This window comes from Polypterus senegalus, chromosome 3, assembly GCF_016835505.1.
Source record: "Polypterus senegalus isolate Bchr_013 chromosome 3, ASM1683550v1, whole genome shotgun sequence".
Classification (NCBI taxonomy): domain Eukaryota; kingdom Metazoa; phylum Chordata; class Cladistia; order Polypteriformes; family Polypteridae; genus Polypterus; species Polypterus senegalus.
In genome coordinates, this window is record NC_053156.1 from 207,444,629 (window position 1) to 207,472,487 (window position 27,859).

The window sequence follows — 27,859 nt, forward strand, 5'->3', positions numbered from 1 at the left end:
ATATGTTAAGTACCCAGGTCAAGAGCCGTACCCAAGAAGCTATATCTAGGTAACACCATGCTGCTCAATTCATTGACATTCCTTTCATAATAAAAAACTAATTTAAGAGGCCTGCTGTAAAACTCTGAATTGCATTAATATATAGCAGCAACTGTAAGCACTCCTTGTTGGCTACTGTCTCACATCCTCTTCCATGAGATGCTGAATCTAAAGCCCCATGAATGGAATTCTGTGATGTATCCACCTCTGAAACTGTTATAGCACTTAAATATGACTTTCTGAATTTCAAATAATTATTTTAAATTATGGATGATCAGCTTGTATAGTTAATGCCAATCTAGTAACTTGTTCTTGTTAATGTTGCAATACATTATCTAAAAACACAAAGCGTATATGCTATAAATATATAATAAATTCCATCTAGAAGCACTCGAATCATCTCAAAGTATTTCCATTTAATTTTAAGGAGGTTAACCTGAGGTGACACCACATGTTAGCATCAATTTTTTTGGTCCTGGCCATAGTTTGAGCTCTAGCTTCTACACTTTGTGTTGCAAGTGCAATGACTCACGTATAAAATTGCACTTTGAGGTAGAAGTTTATTCTCTGCCTTATCGGTGGGTTCTCCTTAACAAGAAACTGACATTAGCTTCCAGCTGGAAAGGCCATTCAGTGTCAGGCAGAATTCAAAGTTAGCAATTTTCCTAGCCAAGCAAAAAGATTCCTTAATGTTTTTATGCTGGTTAAAAAAAAACCAAAACATGCTCTTTGGGCCAAGTCTGGTTTCTGTTTTCAAATTAGCAATGATTATCCTGATGAAATGTTAAGAGTACACCGTTTGTGACATTAAAAATATTGACCTTTCCTTATATAGTTGCATGTAGAGACTTTAAGTCCTATTTTTATATCACTTTGCTTCTGGTAATATGTATAACTGCTAGGTAAAAGAAGTTAAGGAGAATTTTTGTTTGTATGTGCAAATTTAGCACTTACATTTTTGTTGCTTCAGCCGATCTGCTAAAATGAATAACAGATCTCCAGGTACAGAACAGCTGTATAAATTGCTGTTGACAAGCGTTTATTTTATTTTTTACTGTAACAAATCTATTACATTATAATGAGTTTTGGAAATAGCTATTTACCCCTGTCAGTGCTGTCACTGTGTGTTGATGTATTGCTTGGCTTGCCTTTTATGGTTGATTCCTTCTTGCTTCCAGGTGTGAGTGCTTGCCAGGCATATGCAGTTTTCCCCAGTGTGAACCAGGATCAGTCCCCCGCATTGTCTCCCGAGGAGATGGCTCGCCTGGAAAATGCTGCGACTCTTTTGAGTGCGTCAATGGTGAGTCTTTTTGGTGGATGTGTGCCCACTTCCATGTCTCCAGTCAGATTTTAGTTATGTTTATTTATTTATTTATTTTTTTTCATAAAGGTCATTTTTTTGGACAACATAGATTTTCATTGATTAGTTCTAGCATGACAAGTGAGCACTGAGCAGTATAGAAATCTCATGTTTATCATTAAACTAAGACATTTCCTCCATATTTAAACAGTTTGAAAATTTTCGGATTACACAGAAACTTTAAAACTCCAACCTGCATGCAGAGTATAATACTTGGCCAGTGCAGTAATGTGTAATTAATAAGCACAATGCCATTACAAAGTAATTGATATCAGTTTATATTTTAGTGCACTCAAATCCTGATTTTTTTTTTCTTCAAATCCATCAAGCCGTTCATTTTATTAGCAGCCATAGTTTCACTCATGTTTATTTCAATTACAGATTTTCCAGTTTAACAAAGGTTAATCTGGACATACTGCAAAGTGAGAATGCAACCAATCTGTCTGACATTCTTGCTTTATAAAAATGAAATGATCATTGTATGTGGCTTCTTTCAACTCATTCTTATGGACACGTTTTTATTATAGGCTTAAAAGATTGTGAGGTAGATCAATTCTGTCTCCCTTACAGACAAAAAAAAGTTCCTGTCCTCTGCAGTGCAAAGTCACCAGTAATGTCAAGTGTAAAGATTCTGCAAATTACAAAGATGATGCTCCCTCTGGCCTGTTACAAACTGTATAATGTGCAAAATGTAACCTTTGTCTGGTTCCCATTACTTATTTAATACATTAAAGTGTTGACATACTTCAGACTCATTATATGCTGGAAATATTACACTGAATAGTGCCTTACATGGAATTGAGTTTAATGATGTCAAAGTGAAAAGTCTCTAATGGTCATTAATAACAGGAAGCATCCTTGTTCTGATTCGAGACAACAACAATACCTAGGAATTGTTTTTTAAAAACAGTGCAAAGAATAAAAGCATGAACAAATTCATTTTTTCTGTGTTACAGCTACAGTTACCTCTCAGTTTGTGCCAGAATCCAAGAAGGCACATTATCAGGAGTCAGTCATCATCAATCAGTGGTGATGGTTATGTATGCGTATCTGCAGAGTGTGTCTTCACCATTATACGTATTGTCTAAATACACATGACAGTAATAGGTCTGTAAACTTATAAATGCCCATGCTTTCACAATCCAAACTGAAACTGGAGATTTTTAAGGTTTTATGTATTGTGGATTTGTTTCTCACTGATTTGATCAATAAATCAATTCAACAGTTGACTGAGCAAGCAAGCCAGTAAGACATTTTTATACAGTATATGGTTGTAAGCTGTTCACATTAAAGTACAACATAAACAAATCCACTGTCTGCATATATTAACAGATGGAGATACTAAGATCAATGTAGGCTGTTTATTAAAAAGGCATCGCTGATATAAAGTGAGAAAGTTATGTGTCACTTATTAAACATTGAAATTAAGGGCTTTCCACTGTTAGGTTGAATATTGGAACCAAGCAGGCTTTACTGGAAGACGTTGGGTTGTTTAGAGCTTTTTTGGGAAATATCAGTTAAGTGTTGATACAAACTGAAAAGAAAATTTGTCAATAGAAGGAGGTGAGCAGCAACATGCTAAAATCCTCATTTCTCTCTGATGTAAAATAGTGGTACCAAAGAGGGCAATATAATCTTACCATGTCTTTCACTCTAAAGAAAGTTGTTTTTGATTATTACCTTTCAATGTGTTTTCTAAAAGGCTGTGCACATCCTCTTAAGTGTTATTTTTAGTGACAGTTTAGAAATTCTGTCCTTTCCTACTTTATTTTGGTCTTTATTTTGTATACCTGTTTAAAGATTTTACAAAAATGGGAAAATGAATTAAGTCATCTGTTTCCTCACAATGGATGTCCATCCTGCATTGGTTCTAAACTAACAAAACATGGCCTGGAGAAAGACAAAAGTAAAACCAACTTCTCTCTGCAATCACTGACTGCGCATCATCCTCTCCTGCTGCTGGCAGGTCATTCTATTGAGATGTGCACAGATGTGCCAGAAAACTTGCTGGGCTGAAAAATGAATCTGGCAGATGGTGACAGTGAACACAGCTATTTATCATTGAGTCTATTTTGTGTGTGTTAGGCTGCCAACAGTCAATGAGTAGTAGATACAGTAAAGTACAAAGCAGACATTCCAAATTATTTGGGAAAAAAACATCCCCAGTAGGAGCTGCATGTTTGTGATCTCCTTTCAGCTATTGTCATAGTAGTAGTAGTATTTTTAACAATACTGTATATGATATTTAAATGTCATACTGGGTGTTATTTATGTCAGTAGTTATCAAAGAGATATTGCTAACTTAATAAAAAAGAAAACATGCTGTTTTCAACTTTCTTTGTTATTTTTGGCTTAATCAGAGCATAATACAAGACATTATGCTTCTGTATACTACTTTTCAATGTCAACACCACTACAAATCAAAAACAAGTATTAAGGGAAAAAAATAAGGAACCTTGTTTAAATCTTTTGAATCGTAGTTTAGTTCAGAGTGAACTATAGTCATAACATTCCTATAAATCAGGATCCGTTTCTCTTATCGGAATCATACTGCTAGAACTGGGTGTTCAGCTGACTAGATGTTAAACATCCAACTCTCCACACTTTGAAACAGGTTAAGTCATAACAATAAAACATTAGCACAATTCAGACAAAGAACAGGCCATTCAGCCCAACAGACTCATACATTCTATTCACCTAAATTTTCCAAAATAATCTCTATAAATTCCTACTGTCCACCAAACTACTTGATAATTTATTTTAGTTATCTGTGGGTCTTTGAGTATAAAAAAACTTTCTAACATTTTTGTGAAATCCGTACTTTAGAAATTTCTGAACGTTTTTATTTTAAAGTAACATCTCTGATCCACTGTACTAATTCCTTTCAGAATTTTTAAACTTTAACCTCTTTTATCATGACACCTCTTAATCTCTATTTGCTTAAACGTAAAAGGTTCAATTCCTACATTCTCTCCGCATAGTTAATACCTCTTAGTGCTAGAATCAGCCTAGTTGCTCTTCTCTGATCTATTTGTGGTGCTGCTATGTCTTTTTATAATAAGCTAGTTTAAGTAGCATTTTAAGTTTGCTGAGCTGATCCATAAATGTTTGCTTTATTAGAATATATTAAGCCTTTGCCTAATTTAGTCATAAAGGGTTCCTCCCTGGCTTTGGTGCAAAAGTATGTTAGTATTGTGAATCATGTTAGAAATGAGTTATTTCTTATATGTTTTATTACTTTGTGGCATAGGTTCATAAACTATGGGGTGGCATGTTCTTTGAATTTAGTATGATGATTCACATTTGTGCTCAATGTGAAAGGGTCTCGTACAGTTTGTGGTTTGCTATGGGCCATTACGTTCATCTTAAGCAAATGACCTGCTTTGCAATGACATGTGGCAGCGATTGTCCAAGGAGGAACAGTACCTGCAATGACGAAACTGTCAGGGCAAAATCTCCAATGGAGGACCAAAGAAGGCAAAATTGGGTCACAAGCAGAAAAGTGTAAGAAACGCTAGTTTGGGGTATTGTTTGGTATGTTTATGTAAGCTACCTGTAAGAGCCATTTTCCTAGTTCTATGAGATTCATGAATATTTTACTAGATTACAATGTATAATCTATTGGAGGTTCCTATAACCCCCCATAAGTAGAATTGTATTGGTATATTCTTGCGATTTCTAACAGCTCTGAGTAAACATTATTGTTCAGTTAGTGACAGCCTTGCCACGAGTAAGGTGTAGAGACATATGGTTTTAAACCGTGCTCGTGCTTACGCACATGACCTTGCTACGAGCTTTTTGAGTGTGTAAAGTAAATTGTAAAACAGGACATATTTAAGTGTTGAACCGTGCGCTTCAGGTGTACAGAAGAAGAAATTAAGAACCTTTAAGTATAGAAAGAAGAAGCAAGGAACCTTTAAGTACAGCAGTAATTAAAGTTTCTCAAGAAAAGCTAAGTTTAGAGAAGATAAAGAAGAGAAGATTTTCCTTTATTTTTTTGCGTTTTATTCTACGTGTGTAACTATTTTTTCTTTTATTCTTGTGAGAATTATTTGCTTTTAACTTTTACTAAATATTTAAAAACGAACTTTTGGACTGAGAGATTTCTTTCGACACGCATTTTACCTGTGATTGACTTTGCCTTGCGCTTCGGGGGCTACACTACCTTTGTCATGCGCCTTGTGTTTTGTGGGTGGCTCCACAAGAGGTGGGACCACCTGCCCATCACTGCCAAGTTCTGCACCCAACTCTATAAAAGTGAGGGATTTCCATAGTTCCTGCCAGTTCATTTGAAAGCACTGTGGAGTGATGAGTTACTCTGCTTTTCACTTTGTTTTGGCTTTTTTTTACTGAGACTTTGGTTGCATTGGATTGCCTTATTGTTTTGGGAAAATCCTATTGCCTTTGTGCTCCATGAAGCTTTATTGGTATCGGGAAGCATTTTTGTTAAGAGTAAATCTTTAATCTTATGAAGATTTTATGTAGCTCTTTTTGTATCTAGCCAATTTTTTGATGGGATTTCCCCCTTTAGTGGGCATTTTTGGAAGTGCTTTTGGGACTTGGGTTCCTTGGGGCTCCCAGTTGTCATATCCATCCATCCATTATCCAACCCGCTATATCCTGACTACAGGGTCACGGGGGTCTTTTGGAGCCAATCCCAGTCAACACATGGCGCAAGACAGGAAACAAAACCCAGGCAGGACGCCAGCCCACACACACACACTAGGGACAATTTAGAATCACCAATGCACCTAACCTGCATGTCATTGGGAGGAAACCCAAGCAGCCATGGGGAGAACTTACAAACTCCACGCAGGGAGGACCCGGGAAGTGAACCCAGGTCACCTAACTGCGAGGCAGCAGTGCTACCCACTGCGCCACTGTGCCACCCCCAGTTATAATACCTGGCATCAAATCACACAACTGGCGAATGCTTATGTTGAGCTTTGGCATAATTCCAGTGTGTTTAGATTGTTTACTCCACTTTTCATCCCACACTTCAAATTATGCATGTTAGGTTAACTGTAACGGTGAGTGTGTTTTTTCATATTTGGATCTTTGTGTGCCTTTTGATTCAACCACCTTGAAATTTGGATTGTGAGTTTGAGAATATTGTATTGTAAATTTAATAATTCTCATTTTAAAAATGTATAAACCTAATCCTAATTCCATATTTATATACATAGTCTTTTCTTTCCCACTGTTTCTGATTCTTCCCCATCATTTTCCGTATAAAAATATGGGTTTCATTAAAAAAAATGCCAGTGGTACAATTGCCTATAAGTTGTAGATGCCGCTGGTGTTTGGAAAATCAGCTCATACATTTGAACGTGTCATTGACAGTGGTGCTTAGTCACCTCATCTAAATAAAGAGGCACAGAAAATTACTTATTTTCCTGCTTGTATGGGTTTTGATGAAAAGTTCACTTCTCAAAAACATGCATGTTTGTTTAATTGTCATCTTCATATTGGCTTGGAGAGAGTGTGCACATACTGTAAGCTTTTCTGTGTCTTGTGATGGACTTGTATCCCATCAGATTGTTTATTCATAATTTTACGCATTACTACCAGAACAGACATTACTTTCCCACAACGTTGCTAAGGTAAAAAGGGGGTTCAGGGTATGGTTGGAGGGATCAAAAGCTTTTTTATGATTTTTCCCCCTCATTTAATTTGAAATTTGTCATGAATCCATTGTGAACTAGCTGTAGTACCTTGCTTTGCCCAAGTATATGTGTACAATAGGTTAAGGTAAGAAAGGAAAGATTTATGTGTTTTTTAATTTTTTTAAATGCTGGTCCTTTTGTCATTACTGGCTGAAATGTAAGTGTCCCCATCTGTCATCTACACCATCTCTGGTAACTATCCATTTTTCTACTCTCATGAGTCGAGAATTTGTTCTTTTTGTGTATGAGAACCATGAATGCTACTTCTTTGTATTATTTGGTTTTCTGTGGTTTCATCAATAGATGTATAATTCCACCTTAATAAACGGGCTGGCTTGATGAATAATCTATGTGCCATGTAGGCTGGGCAAAACTATTAGTTTTTTCCCTCCATTAAACCCCTAATCATGTTGAAAACTTTATAGCTCCATAAACTGTATATGTTCATGAACACCCATTTACTTGTTTTGGAATAATGAATGCTTTTTATGATGTTATCCATCTAATCATGACTCCCCATAGAAATTCTTAAAACTCCATTAAACCTATATTTTAAATTGCCTGAACACTTATATAAATAACAAATGTTTTTGAAAATAAACATAGCTGTATTTGAGTATGCGGTGGGCTGGCACCCTGCCCAGGGTTTGTTTCCTGCCTTGTGCCCTGTGTTGGCTGGGATTGGCTCCAACAGACCCCTGTGACCCTGTAGTTAGGATATAGCAGGATGGAAAATGACTGACTGATTGACTGACTGTATTTGAGTAATGCACAATTTTTATGTTGGTTACCCATCAAAATGTTCACCAATGTTCACTTAAGTAGATTCAGACCAAAACAATTTTCCAACTTTGTTACTATTGGATGAACATGTTGCCATGATAAATAACATGGTTTGACTTTACTAGTACAACAAACATATTTTTCAATGGGACCTTTGAAGGTTATATCAACAGTATAATGCGTACAAGATTTCATGCCATTTTGCAATAATTCATAAGTTTTGAGTTACACCCCCATTACATCCCATGATGAAATTTTTGAAACACCACATAAAGTATATTTTAAGTTCGACCAATGGCAATTTAAAAGCAAAATTCTGCGTAAATTACATTTTGTGTCATCGACAAACAGACTAGATGCAAGTTGAGGGTTGAAATGAAGTCCTTAGTATGTAAAACATCCAACAAAACTGAAAAATTCAAAAGACAGACAGATGGTATTAAAATGTTACTGTTATAGGTTGGAAATGGAAAAATAATCGCGAGCAAACACAACAGGTAATTTTCAATTGTAATTGCATATAGTCAATTTTGACTTAAACGTGTATACTTTATTTACACAGTACATGTGCAACAAATAAATGTCTAATTGCTTGAATTTTATGGTCAGTAAATCTCTCTGTGGGTTTCCCAGGATTTCACACTTTTGTTTGCCTTACCTGAGAATAAAGGTTACTTTATGAGAATTGTGTGTACAGTTTAGATTTTTGTGCTACATACTGTAGGATGTTAGACCTGGGGCTGTGCTGTGCTGCTAACACACCTTGTTAGGTGTCACACTTGAATCACAATTTAATTGATTTTTCAATGAACTCAGCTTATTACACATTTTAAATTACCTCTAAATTATATTAGTAGTTAAAGTGGCATCTTTATCCAAAAAGTAAATTTTTTTTTAAACATCTAACTCTATACGGCTAAAATTCTTTTTTTAATATAACTGTGAAGCTAATTTGTGTGTGCAATATCTACATTACTCAGTTTGTTTCTTAGTTTCATACTACCATTCCATTGAGTCCAAGAGCCTTTTATTCCATCAGCAACCATAAGGCAGGCATCATTAGACAGGTGTCATAGAAGCCAAGGATTGACTAGCACCCTGGACATGATGGAAAAGTTCCTTACCTGGTCAGGAAGCAATGCTAAAATAAGGACGTGGATGGGTAGGCATCCCGGCTGGGTTGGTTAGTGGTACCTTTTCAAGTGGGGAGGCCATTATGAGGTACAGTAAGGACAGAGGATGACTACCTCCTGAAGCTTATTGTTCCCTCAGTCCACCAGGTGGTAGTATCTCTCTGGAATGGCTTCTGTTTGGACACCTGCAGGTCTGCATGGGAGTTGTAGTTTTTTCTGGGCAGCCCTGTTGAGGTTCTTGGGTGCCATTGGGGGGAGCTACTGGGAGCAGGTACCCCTCTTCCACTTGGCCTGGAGGTGCTTCCAGGTGGCAGTCCTGCTGCACTGAAAGTAATCCAGGGTTTGTGTTGAAAAGCAGCCGCTCTGTTACATCCAGCATTCAGAGTCAGGAGGAGAATGGGGGTGGAAAAGGAAAGGAAAGAAACAAGAAATGGAATAGTAACTGATTTATTAGGTGATAAAAACTTGTAAAGTATATTTTGTTTGAATAAAAGTTTCTTTCCTTGAACCTGTAACTGTATGGTTTACTCTTGTCCGGGTGTTTGGGGTGCAAGTATGCCTCCTATGGGTCACACAGAATTATAGTCCATTATGGAGAATACATACACATACACACACTCTGTGTTATTTTATTTACAACACTTATATCAGAGGTTTCTGTTACTGACATGGCTTTCATTTTCCCCAACATCTTGATCCCTTACTTTGAAATGCTGTATTTTCATTCTTTTTGACCACCCTTCTCCTATGTTTCAGATACAACTCTGCTAAATGAACATGTAATATTATAGGTGCACTTGAGTTATTGTTTTATAGTAAATTTCCATGTGCTTAAAAATGAGTTTGCTGCTACAGTGTATAATTCCCCCACTGTATCTAGTATCTTTTATAGACTATTAGTGATGATCTATCCTTATAACATTTTCTCTCTCTACATTTAAAAAAATGCTACTCCTCTGTGATTTTTCTGCCTCCTACACTTATAAAGTTGTATCTTTTATAGTAACAGTTCAATTATTTCACTTAAACTCCCTCATTCCACAATGCAACATGATATAATGTCTAAAAATAAGCCTTCCAATAAAAATGGTTAAATTGCTGCATCCTTAGATAGGAACCTCTATTTGATACATTTTCAGTGTCATTTTGCAAGTTACTTTCAATGTAATATTTCTAAAGAGCTCACTTCTCTTTAGGCAGTTCAGATTTTAACTTGCCTGTCAGCTTTTCACCAAAGGCTCATTTGACTTAGATCAGTGGTCATAGCAAAAGAACTTTGGGCAGTATACCTATACTTGAGGAGAAACCAACTTGTATTGCCAGCTAATAGAATATTACAGCACCGCAGGGAAAAATTAGACCTGCTGTTCTTAACTGTTGACCCAAGCGCTCTTCACATTTTTCCTGTAATCCTTCAGTAGTATATCTGCAGACTTTATTTACAATGAAATTTTGCCTGTTTTAAATAAATCAGTTGGCTTACTGAGCACATGCTGCAAGATTTATTTATACATGGAAAGCTGAATCTGTTTTAGAATATGTAAATCATCCAAGAAACAAGTAACAAGAATAGATATATATGAGCAAAATTTATCACTTTATTTAAAGAAGGCTTGTTGTTTATACATGTTTGGATTGAAAATTGTATCCCTTTAAAATAAAATGCCTAGATGGGATACAAAGTATGAAAGAATACTTCGTCTATAATCTAACATGATATTTCAAGCACAGATTTAAAATAATAACATTTTGTAGAGAATGCTTAATAATAATGTTATCCTTCTGCTGTAACACACGGTATAATAAATAGTTTGACCACAAGAGGGCGCTGTGCCAGCTTCTCAATCTCCTAAAAAACACATAGCAGACTACAACACAAGATTCACACTGTCAATATGACAGTGATTTATTTATTTTTTAGGTGAGGATCCCAGGAATGCACCCAGCTTTGGCCCGACTCACACACACTCCCTCATAGAGATAAAAAAAAAAAAACGGTAATAAAACAGAAATGAAAGAATATATTGAACAATAATAAATAAAATATAAGCAAACTACAATGATCCCACCCCAGTTCCCCTTACAGGGAATAGAATCAGGAACACTCCTTTCTTCGCAAGACAATAATAAATCCTCAGACAGTCCTGATTCAGCAGGAAGACACCAGATAGTTCATACACGCAAAACAGGAGATAATCAAGGACAAAACAAGAATGCACAGGTAGCAAAATGGGAAAGCAAACAGACAGGCAACTCCAGACACGAAACACAAAATACTTTTTCACTCGGTAGAACTGGCATCCTTTTAAATGTCGTGGCGGCCTCCTTGTGCTCAGCAGCCTCAACAGACAACCAATCAGAGCCACTTCAGGGAGTGCTGGGAGTTGAAGTTTCATTCCCCAGTAGCACCGCTACAAACAGATATACTTGTTCATTTTTGATTGGTATCATTTCTGTCCCTACATTAGACTCTAAGTAAGTGAACCCCCCACTTACAAAGCAAAATGAACACTTGAAAAATTAAGTAAATACCATATAGACCTCCAGTTCTTCCAAAGAAGAGTTCTTTAAAATGTTTGATAGTGTGAGAAATTCTTAAATAAATAACTTTCCAGTCTGAGGTAGTTTCTCTTGTACTTTTCTCCCTTGCTGCACATAAAGATACACGTTCCTTCCTCTTTCCTGATTCACCTAGGATAATGCGACCAGGAGGGGGCAGTCCTCTTTTTTGTTTTCTGACCTTCTTGAGCTCTGTTCAGTGGACCTTCAAGTGCATGTCTGATTCTGATGAATTTCCAAAGACAAAGCAGAACAAGCTTAGAGGATATGATAAAGTCAGTTTTAGATAGATTGATTGATTGATTGATTGTCTCCAGTGGGAAATTAAATTTTACAGAAGCTCCACAAAATAAATAATTAATAAAGTAAGATAAGGTTAGATCTGCTCAGATGTTTCCACAGGTTTATATTTAAATTCATTAATATTTGCATAAAGCAGGTCCAGCTTGTAGTATCAGCAAATGGAACATGCCTAATGGACACTTGATTCCAATGGACACTAATGGACACTTGTTTGAAGTTATTAAGATATTGGTAAAGAGTAAATCTTTTCTGTTGCTGCATCAGCCAGGATGATGTAACTTACTTTCCTTGGCAGTGAGCGAGATGGACAAATTCAGTCCTCATTTCACTGTCTTCATCGCACATTTTAGTTTTAATTGTTCTTTGTTCCTTTATTCTATAAATAACTTGTATTTACATTTATTTTAGTGTTATGTTTTGGAAATCCTGTTTTCTAGTGGGTGGCACCATTTCCTATTTCTGTTACTTTAACGCAAAAATTGCTTGCAAGGAAACATGCTCCTGGAAGGTGCACTGTATGAAGTCAATGGCATGACTGTATTTATACTAGTCTTGTGTTTCTATGCATTTTTCGTGACTTCAGATGATTTCTCAAACCTTTATGTGATTGTGCTTTGTTTAAGAACACTGATTTGCAAGTATCTCAGTCTGTTTTCCAACTTTGACTTTTGTTTAACGATTTGGCTTTGACAGATGTTAGCTTTGACTTCCTAGTTACAATTAGTGGCTTCATCTTTAATCTGATCCACCACCCCACCCCATCTTTCCTCTGCTCTATTCCTTGGAGCAGTATCAACAGTTGATGAGGTGTAAGGACGTGGTGAGAACCAAGCCAAGTTATAAAACTGACTTCAGTGTAGATTTTTGGTAAAAAAAAAGTAGAAAGGTGAAAGAAAGAGTAAGAAAAAGAAGAAGCAGACTGCAAAGAGATACATTTTTTTATCTGTGTATTACCACCAGGGCGGGAGATCGATTATTTTATGCCCTAAGTCAAGCGTATTGGTGCGTCAACTGACTGTTCGATAGCTAACCTGTGCGGCTGAGTTTTTTCCCCCTAGGTGAATGCCTAATTCTCCTTAATAGTGGTGCCAGCCTTTGTTACCAGAGAAAGTGTGCAATTAGAATTCAAAATGAACAAGATGGTTGCCTCCTGCTTCCCTTTTTAGAAACATTTGAAAACTCTTTTCACAATGTGCCATCTACAGTTATTTTTTTTTTTATGAATGACAACTAACATGAAAAGTACAATAACAAGCCAAATTCAATTCGGTTACATAATGATCAAGCTTCTTTTGATATCTAGATTACTGATTTGCAAAAGTTTATTTAGGAAAAGGTAATACTGTATGTGAAAGGACCGCTCTACCAACAGTTTACAGTAATTCAAGAAGGCAGATATAACAGAGACTTGAAATTTACCTTTAACACTCAAGATACTGATAGGTTAGCCTAAGGCAGTTGCATGGTTGTCAAAGAAATAATCTAGACTCACTGATTGTGAGTGTTGACCGTAGCTTGGATTTTTATGTACAGCAATTTACAATCTCTAGGAAAAGCTATGATATAATCAATACAGGGAAGGACAATATTTCTGCAGCCAAGTAAATAAACAAAGGAAAGAGCTCAAAACAACAACCAAAAAAAAAAAACTCCACGAACATACAAAAGTTAAATATAGCTGGCTAAAGTGCTATTCTTCATTAGCAAAGCATTTCTGCTGAGCAACAATATAACAGATACTTTGTGTGTGCTGTGCTAGCTTTTTCTAACCAACAAAAGACAGTATTTGTTGAAAGGGAGAACTGGAGAACTTGCCAATTGACTCACTGCATTCAACAGTCGATCATCCTGGTATTGCACTTTCCTATGTGAAGACGAGTTCACCACAATATTAAACTGCAAAAGTTCACAGAGTGGTGTGATTTGCACTGAGCAGAGCTAAGGTTTGTTTTCTCTTTGCCATGAACAGTATGATAGACAAACTATCGTATTCATGATTTTCCTCTACTCCCATCACAAGAATAGAAACAATTTTTCCATATGCAAGCAAAGAGTGTGTTATTTGTATGATTTCTGACTATTAGGTTTACTTTAATGTTATTTTTAGAAATCTTTGAAGTTTAACATTGGTGGTACCATTAATATTTTTATGGATTGGAAAAAATAAAATTTTATGTTTTTGCTTCATTACAGTCACAACAAATATTACCTGTTCAATAATTTTGTGTGCTACATTGTTCTGTTATGTCACCTTCTTTGTAAAAACCTTGTAATTATTTATTGTATTACAGATTGATTTCTTCTATGAATTTTTCAGTATAATACTTAACCACTTTAAAGTAAGGTTTTGAGTACAACCAGAAATGTGTACTGTTTCAGTGAAAGATACTAAAGGGCCACCAGTTTTTACACTAGTGATCTTCTGGCTCTCAATTTAAGTTATGCTTGAAAACTCTAAAACACTTCTGCTCTTTTATTATGTCAATAAACAGGTTAAAAATACAAGATTATACAATACAATAGAATTTATTTTTGTATAGCCCAAAATCACACAAGGAGTGCCGCAATGGGCTTTAACAGGCCCTGCCTCTTGACAGCCCCCCAGCTTTGACTCTCTAAGAAAACAAGGAAAAACTCCCAAAAAAAACTCCAGTAGGGAAAAAATGAAAGTAACCTTGGGAAAGGCAGTTTAAGGAGAGACCCCTTTCCAGGTAGGTTGGGCATGCAGTGGGTGTCAAAAAGAAGGTCAATACAATACAATACAATACAATACACAGAACAGAACAAATCCTAAATACAGTATACAAATAAAAATTTTAGAAGTACGTAGCAGAATTTAACAGTAGATGATATCAGATAATATGATTTGGATTAATTTTTATAATATACAGTATTCTTATAACAACATAAAAAAGCAAAGGAAATTTTGAGAAGTGATAAAGGCTGACTGTTCTGTGCAAAAAGTCTGTCAACTTTTCCTTTCTTTTTTCTTACCTTTTTTCTTTTGTCTGAGACGGGTAATATTTTAAGTTCTATTGTACTCACACATTATTGTCATGTTCTCAATGTGCCTCATCTGTTCAAAGCTGAGCTGCTTGCAGACTTTCTAGTGATTGTTTTTAAATGTATTTATCATTTTTACTTTAGCACAGGTGTTTCCATATTTCAGATATATTGGTTTTGAAGAGCCTGTGTGACTACAAAGTTGTCTTAATATAAGTTAATGAAGATTTTAATCAAGATAAGATTTTGTAAAAAATTTGTATTTCTAAAAAGCTTTCTTGATCATTTTCTATTTTGCCCACACTTTAATTTAAACATTGATAAAGGCACAGATAATTTCTCTTGTTTGGCAAATTCCGTATGGAATTGAAAATAACCTTGTTTTGTGATTTGTTTTTCTGATCTATATAATTAAAACAGAATTATATATGGGAAGCAGGAAATTTAATGAGAAAGGACCAAAATATATCACAGAGCACAAGACAGAGAATGAAATATGTCAAAATATTATTTAGAATTAAAAAAGTCCACAGAGAGAAAATGCTGAAGGTCATGTTAGTGCTAAGAAACGAATCCAATTTGTTGCATCTCAAACCAGGTCCCTTATCAGCTCACAACAACAAAATTCCAAAAATGATGCATTTTCTGAGTTGACATTTGAAGAGCTACTTGTATGTCTCCTAGCTGCTCTAGAGATGAAAAAAACTGATCAATGAGCATACGCAATTTTAAAGCATGATGAATTGAATTGCTTTCAGCTAAACTTGACACACAAAAGCCGATACTGTGTTTCTTCACAAAATCACAAAATCTCCCAATCATAGGTAAGTTGCTATTGACAAAATTTTTAAACAGGCGATTACATTTTTGGCATGTTCCTACATAATGCAGAAAACTATAGAAAACTGCCAATATAATCAAACCAATGACTTTAAAATAAAAACTCATATTTGACGGCTTTGCATATGGTCAAAAAATCACTTTTGCAGTGTTTAAGAATTACATTAAAATAAGTGTTAGATAAAAGTAATTAGACCATTACAAGATAATCAATAGTGTCTGGTCGGGTGATTTCAATGACCCAGAAAAAAAGAATATATATATATATACTGCTCACAAAAATTAAAGGAACACTTTAAAGAAACACATTAGATACATCAGATCTCAATATGAAGTTGATATCTATACAAATAACGACAGAGCAATGTCTTAGGAACAAAAGGATGCCAAGTCTTTTAATGGAAATAAAAGTTTTCTGCCTACAGAGGGCTCAATTGTGTAGAGACCCTAAAATCAGACTGAAATGAAGATGTGGCAGGCTAGTATATTTTTTCAAAAACTTAATTTCTGCTACTCAAAATGCTTTTCAGTATCTTGTGTGGCCCCCACGAGCTTGTATGCATGCTTGACAACGTCGGGGCATGCTCCTAATGAGACGACGGATGGTGTCTTGTGGCATTTCCTCCCAGATCTGTATGAGGGCATCCCTGAGCTGTTGTACAGTCTGAGGAGCAACCTGGCGGCGCCTAATGGACCGAAACATAATGTCCCACAGATGTTCTATTGGGTTTAAGTCAGGGGATCGTGAAGGCCATTCAATTGTTTCAATTCCTTCATCCTCCAGGTACTGCCCGCATACTCTTTCCACATGAGGCCGGGCATTGTCATGCATTAGAAGGAAACCAGGACCTACTGCACCAGCGTAGGGTCTGACAATGGGTCCAAGGATTTCATCCTGATACCTAATGGCAGTCAAGGTGTCTTTGTCTAGCTTGTAGAAGTCTGTGCGTCCCTCCATGGATATGCCTCCCCAGACCATCACTGACCCACCACCAAACTGGTCATGCCGAATGATGTTACAGGCAGCATAACATTCTCCATGGCTTCTGCAGACCCTTCAACGTCTGTCACATGTGCTCAGGGTGAACCTGTTCCCATCTGTGAAAAACACAGGGTGCCATTGGTGGACCTGACAATTCTGGTATTCTATGGTAAATGCCGATCGAGCTCCACTGCGCTGGGTTGTGAGCACAGGGCCCACTAGAAGACGTTGGGCACTCAGACCACCCTCAAGAAGTCTGTTTCTGATTATTTGGTCAGAGACATTCACACCAGTGGCCTGCTGGAGGTCATTTTGTAGAGCTCTGGAAATGCTCATCCTGTTTGTCCTTGTCCAAAGGAGCAGATACCAGTCCTGCTGATGGGTTAAGGACCTTCTATGGTTCTGTCCAGCTCTCCTAGACTAACTGCCTGTCTCCTGGAATCTCCTCCATGCCCTTGAGACAGTGCTGGGAGACACTGCAAACCTTCAGGCAATGACACACATTGATGTGCCATCCTGGAGAAGTTGGATTTCCTGTGCAACCTCTGTAGGGTCCAGGTTTCGCCTCATGCTACCAGTAGTTACACTGACCATAGCGAAATGCAAAACTAGTGAAAAAAACAGTCAGAAAAGATGAGGAGGGAAAAATGTCAGTGGCTTCCACCTGTTAAACCATTCCTGTTTTGGGGGTCATCTCATTGTTGCCCCTTTAGTGCACCTGTTGTTAATTTCATTAACAGCAAAGCAGCTGAAACTGATTAACAACCCCCTGTGCTACTTAACTGACCAAATCAATATCCCAGAAGTTTCATTGACTTGATGCTATACTTTGATTAAAAAGTGTTCCTTTAATTTTTTGAGCAGTATATATATATATATATATATATATATATATATATATGTCTACCCGTGGAAGTATGTGTGTCCGTCCGGCCCAGAAATGATAGGTGGAGTCAGGGTAATGGCTCCACCTCAGAGGAAACAGAAAACTCGCTTAGCCGCTAATAACACAAGCAGGGCCAGCACATCAGCAAATCGAAACCTCATAGGAAACACAAAGTCGCTAAGTCGCTAGCATCAAAAAAAACGGTATCCCTTTTACTTTTCCTAACACTGCTAATGCAAAAACGATCCGAGCACGTAGGCAAGAGGAGAGAGACACACAGAGTACTTCCTTACAATTACCTGACATCTCTACATTTCAGTATTTCTTCTGACAATTTCGATAGTTTGTAGGACCCCGGGCTTTTTACACCACGGGCTTACACAGTGAGAACATATATATATAGTGACGGACAGCCGGGTCCCATGCCAGGCCGGGACGCCCCTGCTGCATATGTTCCTGGGGAGCCACCATGGACAGCTCAATACATCCCCTGGGACGCTTGGTGCCAGCCTCCCCGGCCGTTATTCGTTTCCCTGTCACCCATGTGGCTCCATGGGACATGGAGTCCTCCACAGCCTGGTTGGGAGATGGGGTGGCTGCTAGGGGGTGCTGCCGAGAGCCAACAACCCGGTTGGACGAGTTATCAGCCCCACCCGGAGGTGCAATCAGGGCCAGCTGGTCAAGCACCTGGAACACTTCTGGGTGGGCTATAAAACGGGCCAGCCTCCCTTTATTCGAGGCCAGAATCGGGAGGAAGAGGACGAGGTTGCCTGGGAGGAGTGGTGGTGCCAGGAAGGGTTGTTTAGACTGTGTTTTGTGCTTTTGGGACTGTGTTGGGCCTGTGGGACACGGGGAAGACGTGCCCCATGGCTGAAGAGAAAAATAAAAAGCCTGTTTATTTTACACGTGCCTCTGCTTAAGTCTGTGCCGGGTCAGGCGCTATATAGCGCCATTTACAATATATATAGTTGGTACCCCTCACAGTCTTCTTTGAAATAACTTCATAACTTAAAACTGTATTTTTCTTTATTCCATACTAGCCAACCCGCGGCGTAGCATACGCCGCATAATCAGGCCGCTTTTTAAATGATTTTTAAGCACAGAGGAAAAAATAAACATTTGAAAAATCCGTAATTTAATCAACCACCAAGAAAAGTAACATTGCAACAATGCACGCTACGAACCAACATACAATTGTCCGTGACTGAAAACCGGAGGAGCGGCGTCGCGCTTTCTCCTTCCAAAGCGAAGGACGGGGTTGAACGGCGCTCGTTCAGTACGCACTGCCCGCTTATGTGCCCGCCCCCAACTCCCTACCACACGCACCTGTGAGTCACTTTGACTGTTAATTTTCCAAACACCACCTCAGTCGGTTTCTACATTGATTTTTCATTGTTCTTTGCAGTTCCAGCTGCTTTTTTTTTATATATAATCCACCAAGTCACCCGACCATGGGGGGCTTTACAAAGGGCAGGGACGTAATCAGTGCGAGCGTATGACCCGCGCGTGCTGGGAATTTCGTTCGTGGGGAACAATTGGAAGCCACGGTCTCCATCACGAATGGGGTTCAACGGCTTACCCACGCCGGGTAGACACACGTTGATCCATTCAGTGTAGCGCGCATGCAGTACAGGACATACAAGTGCATCACAGACCTGTTGATGCTCAATCTCACGTGGCTGAAAGCCACTTGTCCCTCTAAGAATTTGGACGCCGACCGCTGTTGGGTTGTGTAACTATTTAGCAGGCGGGAGTCTTGTTCGTTTTCGGAAATAACCAGCCAAATCGCTCCACCAACTAATAACTGCCATGCACCACCACCCACAGAATCGAAAGAGCTATCAATCTGTCAATCCTGTCCGTGTCTGGGCCGGGTGAGGTTTCCTGTGTTGAGTCAAATGAAGCGAAAGGCTCCACACCTGGTGGTGCCCTTCCGTCAATTCCTTTATGTTTGAGGTTTGTAACCATACTCCACCCTGAACCCAAAGACTTTGGTTACCTGGTTGGCTGCCCGGCGGGTCATGGGAATGACGCTGCTGGATCGCCTGTTGTGGGGCCTGCATTGGTGAAGCAGGTGAGACGGTAATGAAACAGAGGCACAGGGCTTATTGGTTTTTAAAGACTGCTTCCTTCATTGGATTTTAAACAATGCACGGAACGAACCAACACACAATCGTGTCCGTGCGGCGCTCAGGGTGGAACGGGAGGAGAGGAGGACATCCACTCTGCTCCCTCCGTCATGCTAGTCTGCTGATTTCTCGTTCAGTATACACTGCCTACTTATATGCCCACCTCCAACTCGTCACTCGAGTCGTTGTCATCTTTGTACAGTCCAGATGCACCTGTGACTTACGTAGACTTTTCATTGCTCTGTGCGGTTTTGGCTGCCTTTCTATATATAATCCACCAAGACACCCAACCACGGTGGGAGGGGGGTGTGTACAAAGTGCAAGAGTATCTAAGAAGACGCATGTTTGTCGCGGATGCGAATTGCTGTATGTAGCATGTAAACAGTTTGCTACAGTGCACGCGGTCGTGCGTCGTAACCGAAAACTCATTTTTTAAAGACTGCTCACTTCATTGTGTTTTAACCTCAGTTGTAAAGGAACGTTTTAAGGATCCCATGGGATACCCCTCGCAAACAGTTTTACACGCTGCATATGGCGATTCACCTCCGCGAGAAACATGCCTCTATTAACAATCAAGGTAGGTCGGAGCTGCATGTGACCTCTACGACAGATGGATATAAATGACACCAGTTTTTCTGTGTCGTCGCGTCCGAGTTGGTGGGCATGGCTCTGTGAGTTGTCGTCGTATCCAATGGTCTTGGAGTTGGTGGGCGTGGCTCCTTCCTGCGTGCGCCATTGGTGTCTCACTTGTCGGCGGCTTAGTGAATCCACGCCACTTCCGGCGTGCTTTCCATGGTTGTCTTGCCTTAGTGAATTATATATATAGATTTAACAAAAATGCTGACTTTGCTTTAGGGTTTCAACAGAATATTTAAAATAATAACAAATGAAATTGGCATGAAAATGATGGGACCCTTAACCTAATATCTTGTTGAACAACCTTTAGAGGTAATCACTGCAAAGAAGCGATGCCTGTATCTGTCATAGAGATTTCTGTAATTGTCTAAAGATAGTTTGGCCCACTTTTCCTGTACAAACTGCTGGAGCTGCCTCAGGTTTGCAGGGTGCCTTCTCCAGACTGTATGTTGATTCAGGATTCATAGAAGGCCACTTCAGAATAGTCCAAAGTTTTCTGCTTAGCCTTTCTTGGGTTCAAGAGACAAAGATCTGTGATACTGGCCAGTATGTTAAACTCTGGAATGTGTTTATAGTCTTGAGATTTCATCATTCCCTCCGTAGACCTGTGGCATCCCATGCCAGACACAGCAATGCAGCCCCAAAATAAAACCGAGTTTCATCCATATTTCACAGTAGGTATGGTGTTCTTGTCTCATCTGTCCATAGAATATTCTCTCAGAAGCATTGTGGCTTGTCAATTTACATTTTGGTAAATTCCAGTCTGGCTTTTTTGTGTTTGTCTTTCAACAGTGGAGTACCCCTGGGTCTTTTTCCATTTAGCCCACTGTCACTCAAAAAGCAACTGATGGCACGATCAGATACTGACTGAATTTGACCTTGGATTTCAGCTTGTATCTCATTGGAAGTTGTCTTTGGCCTTTTGTCTACCATTCTCACTATCTTTCTTCCCATTCTTGAGGCCATGTCCAGGGAGGTTGGCTATAGTCCCATGGACCTAAAACATTTTTAATAACATTTGCAACTGTTGTCACAGGAAAATCAAGCTGCTTGGAGATGGTCTAATAGCCTTTGCCTTTAACATGCTTGTCTGTAATTTCCCATTGCTTTCTGTGGTGCATGTTCAATGTGGGACACATGATCATACTATACAGCAGAGTTACTGCTTTCTCCATTTGAAAAGGGTGAATGGCTGACTACATATTTAGAGACATGTGATACTAACTAAAGAAAACAGCTAGTTTGAAAAATCTCTCTAATCCAGTTATTCATGAATTATTCTAGGGGTACCAACAAATGTATTCAGGCCATTTTAGAATGTAGAATAAGAAATACTTTATCTATTTTCACACTTGCATTACTATACTGGATTGTCAGTGCATTGCAATGACCAAGCAAGGGAATCCAACCCAGGGCCATAAAAATGCATAAATCAGTACTGTATATGTTTTTCCTGGAAAAAAAAAACAATTTTTTAAACTTGAATTATGAAATTAATTTGTAGTTAAATTCTTATTTATTTTTTACTTGCATATACAACACAAAACATACAACAAACAAACTAACTAGACAGTCTTACTTGATATAAAACATAAAGCTCTGTGTGCCAATAATTCTGCAATTCTACCTGCCAGGAGCTCTATACATTTAAGATTATACTGCTGGTTGAACATTTTATTAGTTGGAGTGCTTTAAAGGCATCAGATAACATCGTTTTACCATAAAGGTTTATAGGAATAATTCATCTAGAGGGGATGCTTAGCTGTTTTCAGGCATGTTATTTTATTAAAAATTCTTCCTGAAATACGTGGGGTTTATCATCAGTTGCTGCAGTAAACACACACCAAGGGGTTTTAAAAAGTACTGCAGGCAAAAAGTTAAACTGAGAGGGGCTCACACTGCCTGTAAAATCATTACCAGTATTGTCAGTGGAAATTAGGTTTCAGCTTTGGCAAGAACAGGGGTTTTTATGACTTAATCTTCTTAATCCTTCATAAACTCTGCCTTTGTTCAGGTTCCTTCCAGAAAGTATAACCCAACTAAGCACATTCTCTTTTTCTTTCCTGCCCTGCAAGCATTAACAAAGCACAAAGTGCTTATTTGCAATTAAAAGGATTATCTGGAGCTTTAATTGCTTGCAGACCTACTCTGTTAATTAGAATGATCAAAAATGAACACCCAAGCTATTTTATAATAGTGCTGCAACAGTAGCAGGTACATGATATACATGTGATGTCATTTCAAACCTGAGATTTATGCCACTTTGAATTTGCAATTAATTAATCATTATTACAACTTATTTAACACTATGTTTAAAATATTCCTTTAAAACAACTTACTTAAAGATGCATGTCTCCTAAATCATATTAAAATAATCTTTTGCTAATTTCCAGGATAAAAGCAAGCAGCTACCTCATCTGGGAAAACCATTTGTTAACGTGAAAATATATCATCAAGTAGCTATGGTAAGTGTATAAAGAAAGTCAGAGATCTATATGACTCTGTGACAAATTTGTCATATTTAAAGCACCCGCTTGGCACAATAGCTTTAGAAATAGTTCAGAACTTACTTTTAAAAATATTATATAGTGGCTTCTTGTTTTTACTTGCCCAGCTCTTCCAGTCCTAAAACATGACACATGCCTCTTGTTTACCTCCTTTTAGTCACGTAAGTGGCCAAAGCCACATCTGATCCTCAGTACTCCCTCAAGGAGTTCCTCGTATATCAGTTAGCCTGGCCACATATCCTTCTGGCTGCACTAATTTCAGACACAGCATTCACTGACATTCTTGCATACGAATTTCCAGGGATAGCTTTATCTCTTTCCACAGCAGGAGGTTACTTATGAGCCAGTAGCAGAGAAAACAAGCAGTTTTGCCCAGAGCTGTAAAAGTAGAAGTTAAGCTGTCATTCTGACAGGACCACAATATCTTTTTTTCCCATCTGTGATGTTTTAACTTTGCCATTTTCCCTTCTCACAAAAACATCTTGAAATACCTGAGGGAAATTCAACTGTTTTTTATCCCTTTCAGAGAAAGGGAAGGTAAAGCAATAATACAACAGCTATAACATCTGAGCACTTAGTGTTAAGCATTCTTGACTAAAATGACTGCACATTTTGGTGCAGAAGAATTAAAGACATTCTTTGTATTGAGAAATCATTATTGTTTAAATTGTGTTATTAGGCAGCTTTTACCTGCATGCACGTGTTTTTTCATTTTTAGCCAGGAATAAATGACTAGCACAAAATGTGAACCTAATCATGCCCTTGATTAGAAAATCCTCTATCTCTCATGTATCTTTAGGCAAATAAAACAATATAAGAATGGTTCCTCTTGCATCTTATGGTATAAGCATAATAAAACAACTCCGATTAAAGTTTTTTAAACAAATTAAGATATGATTTTAATCACTGCTGTATTGAATTTAACAGATTGCATGAAGCAGCAATAATTTTAGAAAAAGAAAATTATCTAAATTTAATGTTGAATTAAAAATTTCATTATAGCTCAGCACACTTCTTACATTTGGCTCAGGTATTAAATGTGTGAATACACACCAGTGTAGCATGTCCTTTACCATGAATATACCAAAATAAAAAAGTAAGTAGACCTTTATAGTCTAAATAACCAGAACTTTCACCTCTTAGCTTCTTGGGACATTCAGTTGGTATTCAACTAGATTAATTAATCCCTAAATAAACAAATACTCTGTTAGGTTCCTAGACTGCTGCCTATTCTCACTAGGCCTAGATGGTCTCTTAACTCTTCTTTGCCTATGTTCACTATTTCTTTCCTTTTCCTTGAGGCTCCACTCCATCGTTTTATTCAATTTTGCAAGAGAAGCATATCCACTTTAACTATCAAAGTTTCTTCTGCACTTTTGCAGACAGACAACCTTTTCTGCCTCTAATGACTTTAAGATGTTTATTATATACTAGCTGTGTAAGCCCATGCCGTAAAAAGCCTGGGCTCTTAGAAAGTATTGAAATCATCCGAAAAAAATTGAAATGCAGAGTTGGCAGTTTCGTTTTGCGGACATGCTCGGCCCCCTTGTCTAGCAGCGGCTAAGCAGGTTTCTCTCTCGTTTGTCTTTCCACAATGGTTTCACTTAGGCAACGGAGTCGCTTTCTTTCAGCTTCATGCTATAGCCTTATATGTTTTTCTTCTCCCAGTTCATTAATTGGGGCCACCTCTCCTGCTCGTTGAGCTTCATCGCCGTAGTCTCACTCTTCTGGGAGGGACAGACAGACACACACACTTTCACGCATAGACGTTTATATATAAGATACAGTAGATGTTGTAAAATGTGCATATACTGTAGACCTTTACTTTTCTCTACATAGATACTTGTCTTTAACTCTTTTACCCTTTATCTTTCTCTCCATCTCTCCGTATACTTTAATAGACAGATACATAACATGTCATACACACATACAGTACCTGTAAATATATATAAACTATTGGTGTTTGGCATGCAAGCCGTTTGTATAGTAGTGTTCCAGTTCTGTATTTAGTAATTAGTATAGTTTATACTTGCATTATAACTTAGAATTGTTCACAGTGCTCTGCACCTGCACTCAGTAAACAGCGCTATATAAATAATAAGTTCTATTGTATTGAGGACACCACTCTGAATTACAGAAAAACTTGCTGTCCACACTACACGTGTTTTTCTTTGTTTATTCTCTTAAGGGTGGAAATCTTGAGAGGATAAAAAAATATTATCAAACCACAATTTCTAATCCCATGTACTCACAAACCCTTTCTGTACTAAAACAATTTTTGCCTGTCATCCTAAAAACTCTGGGGTTTAGCATCCACCTTATCACAGATATACTGTAGGGGTCTGCAAATAGCTCCCAGGGTGGTTGTCTGGCTAATATAAGCTTTCTTATATGAAATGCAAATTGTAATTTTTGCAGCCCTGCTGCCATAGAGGGGGCAATTAGTCCTTATTAGGCTCAGCCGTGTACTCCAATAAAAAAAGGCAAAATTGCAAGGTCATGAGAATTAAAAAGACAGAGAGAGAGAAAATGGATCCATGAACAGAGTCTTGTGTGACGTCCTAAGCAGCCGGGAATGAGACTGAGACAGGATATTATTTATTTGGGTTTGTCTTAAATGGAATGGGTAGTCTCCATTAAGATTTAAAACTCTATACTTAAGCTGTATGTTAGGCACCTATTATAAGCAAAGCATCATTACTGAACCTTACATTAAGCTACTAGCTTTTCAAATTTGTGCCAAAAAATCCTTATGCTTGGGAATTAAAATCACCAAACGAAAATATGATCCCCAGAGCAAAAATCATCTTAACAGAAAAAATATTCAAAGAAGCCAGCAGCTATTTATTTTTCTGTGCAAAAGACTGCTTTTTAAAACTGACCGAAATATCTTTACATTTGAAACATTTCAGTAGTTCGATTTTTTTTTTTGTTTTGTTTTTAGAATTATTTACATTTTTTTCTTTTCAATAAATATAATGACTTGAGTTCGAGATCACTTTTAAGATAAGCAAATTATAAGGTACAGTCAATGTTGCATGTTGGAGGATAATGATTTTGTGCTATGAATTAAGGAGTGTAGCAGTTTAGGTTGTTGGAATAGTTGAAAATTAATAAGTAACTAAATTGATATTTGAATAAATTAACTAAATATTTTATTATGATAAACTTTCTTTAGGAATATTACATTTGTGATTTTTAATGGTGGTTCAAAAGTCTGACATTTTCTCTAACTGGTTTGAAATTGAGAGTTTGCTTATATGTAATAAAATAGGCAGAAAGTTATTATTTTAGGGATCCTATCTATTGATCTATCTCTCTATTAATCAATTTATTGACTCAGGAGAGTGAGAGATGGAGGAATGGTAATTAGCCACTTTATACTGTATACCCTAAGAAGAACCTTTGGCTCTTTCAGCAACCACTACCACCACTGCTAAAATGAATCTATTATCATTTAAAAAGAAAGCATAACTCCCACTTTGATTGGCCACTGATTAACGGAACAGTGAACCTGATCAGGTTTATGAAGAATCTTTCAGATAAGAGGAATAATATGCTTTGGGCAACATAAAAACAATTTGCACCTATACTACAGGAACACATATTTAATTTACAGTAGCAAAAATCTAGCATCAGAGAGCCAGTGGAAGAAACTTGTTACTGTATAACAAAATTATATGCATCTTTTCTATATTGAAAACCTGCTCAAGGTATTTTATAAGTACAAGGGTAAAGTACAACTGGTGTGTAAATTACAGCTTTGACAAATTAAGTATCTTTTTAAGGTCACGTTGTAAGATTGGATTTAAGTGGCAACCTTGTAGTTTAAAGTCTGGTGATTTACATACTAGACCACATTGCTTGTCTTTTATCTGCATGAATATATACTATAAATCCAACCAAACATTTTCAGAACTAGTTTATTCCAAAATAGGCTGGCAAGCAGACGGAACCTCCAATGGTAGTCGGAAGTGTATGCCATTCGCTCAGGCCATGTCTATTCAGAGATGATAGCACACATGGCTTTGGGAGAAGAACTGGAATATATAAAGAAAAAGCAATGCAAACTGAAGATGAAATGTGCATCCATGCTGTATGCATTTTTTCCTGACAGCATTCAAAGAATAATTCCTAGGTATTTTTTAAAAAAGACTTATCCGGAGGTGTGAAGCAGCAGTGCAAACTACTGCACAACCATACCATTCAATTTATATACAAAATACAAACTATATAATTTCATGTAACCTATGTGTGAATATATGAAAGTTATAATACGATAATGTTTACAGTATTTTGATATGTTTATTTTTCTTTGTGGGAAAAAAATAAGATATGGTTGTATGTATTTTAGAATCCTTATTTAGTTATTTTCATTAACATTATGGTGCTTCAATTTGTTATAAAATAGTGTAAACTTTAATCTTCTGCCAAAGACACTAATTCCTCAGCCTCTATCTGAACTTTAATGTAGTAAATTCTACTGACATTTTCTCTTCCATCTCATCTCATGTATATGTTATTTAAATTACCCCAGGGCCCTTAGTTATTTGTTTTAATACTTGCCAAATATGAAGGTTCAAATGATAATGTAACCAGTCTTGCAAATGCAAAACCCTCCCAGATCTGAAAAAAGATTTTTGATTCCTTTTCCAGCTACTGTTTTTTTCGAAATCTGACATTATTTAGGCTTACAAAGATAATTTGTCATTCTCTGATATTAAGAATAAAGCCTACTCTAATTATACAAGTTCAGATTCAAATTCTTATTGATATTTTCTGCAAGAACAGTTGTTATTTCAGTAATAGGTATGCCAATAGTGCTACAGTACATCAGTATCCAGTACAATATGCTGCACACAATATAAGAATATAAGAAATTTAAAAAACTATTTGAGACACTTCAGTCCATCAAGCTTATTTGTTTAGGTATTAGCTAAACTTTCCCAGTGTCTCATTCAGATACTTCTTAAAGGTTATCGAGGTTTCTGCCTCGGTAGTTTGTTTCAGATTCTCACATCTTTTAAATAAAA

The 27,859-nt window shown here is 37.4% G+C and overlaps 1 protein-coding gene across 2 annotated transcripts in view; it reads left to right on the forward strand.

The window, feature by feature from the left end:
- The window catches only part of crim1 (cysteine rich transmembrane BMP regulator 1 (chordin-like)), an 852,254-nt gene that overhangs the window by 369,271 nt on the left and 455,124 nt on the right, over positions 1-27,859 (forward strand). For both annotated transcript variants that reach the window (XM_039748389.1, XM_039748388.1), the window contains exon 5: positions 1,218-1,339. In XM_039748389.1, the coding sequence (XP_039604323.1) occupies positions 1,218-1,339 (122 nt within the window). The remainder of the gene's footprint in view (positions 1-1,217; positions 1,340-27,859) is intronic.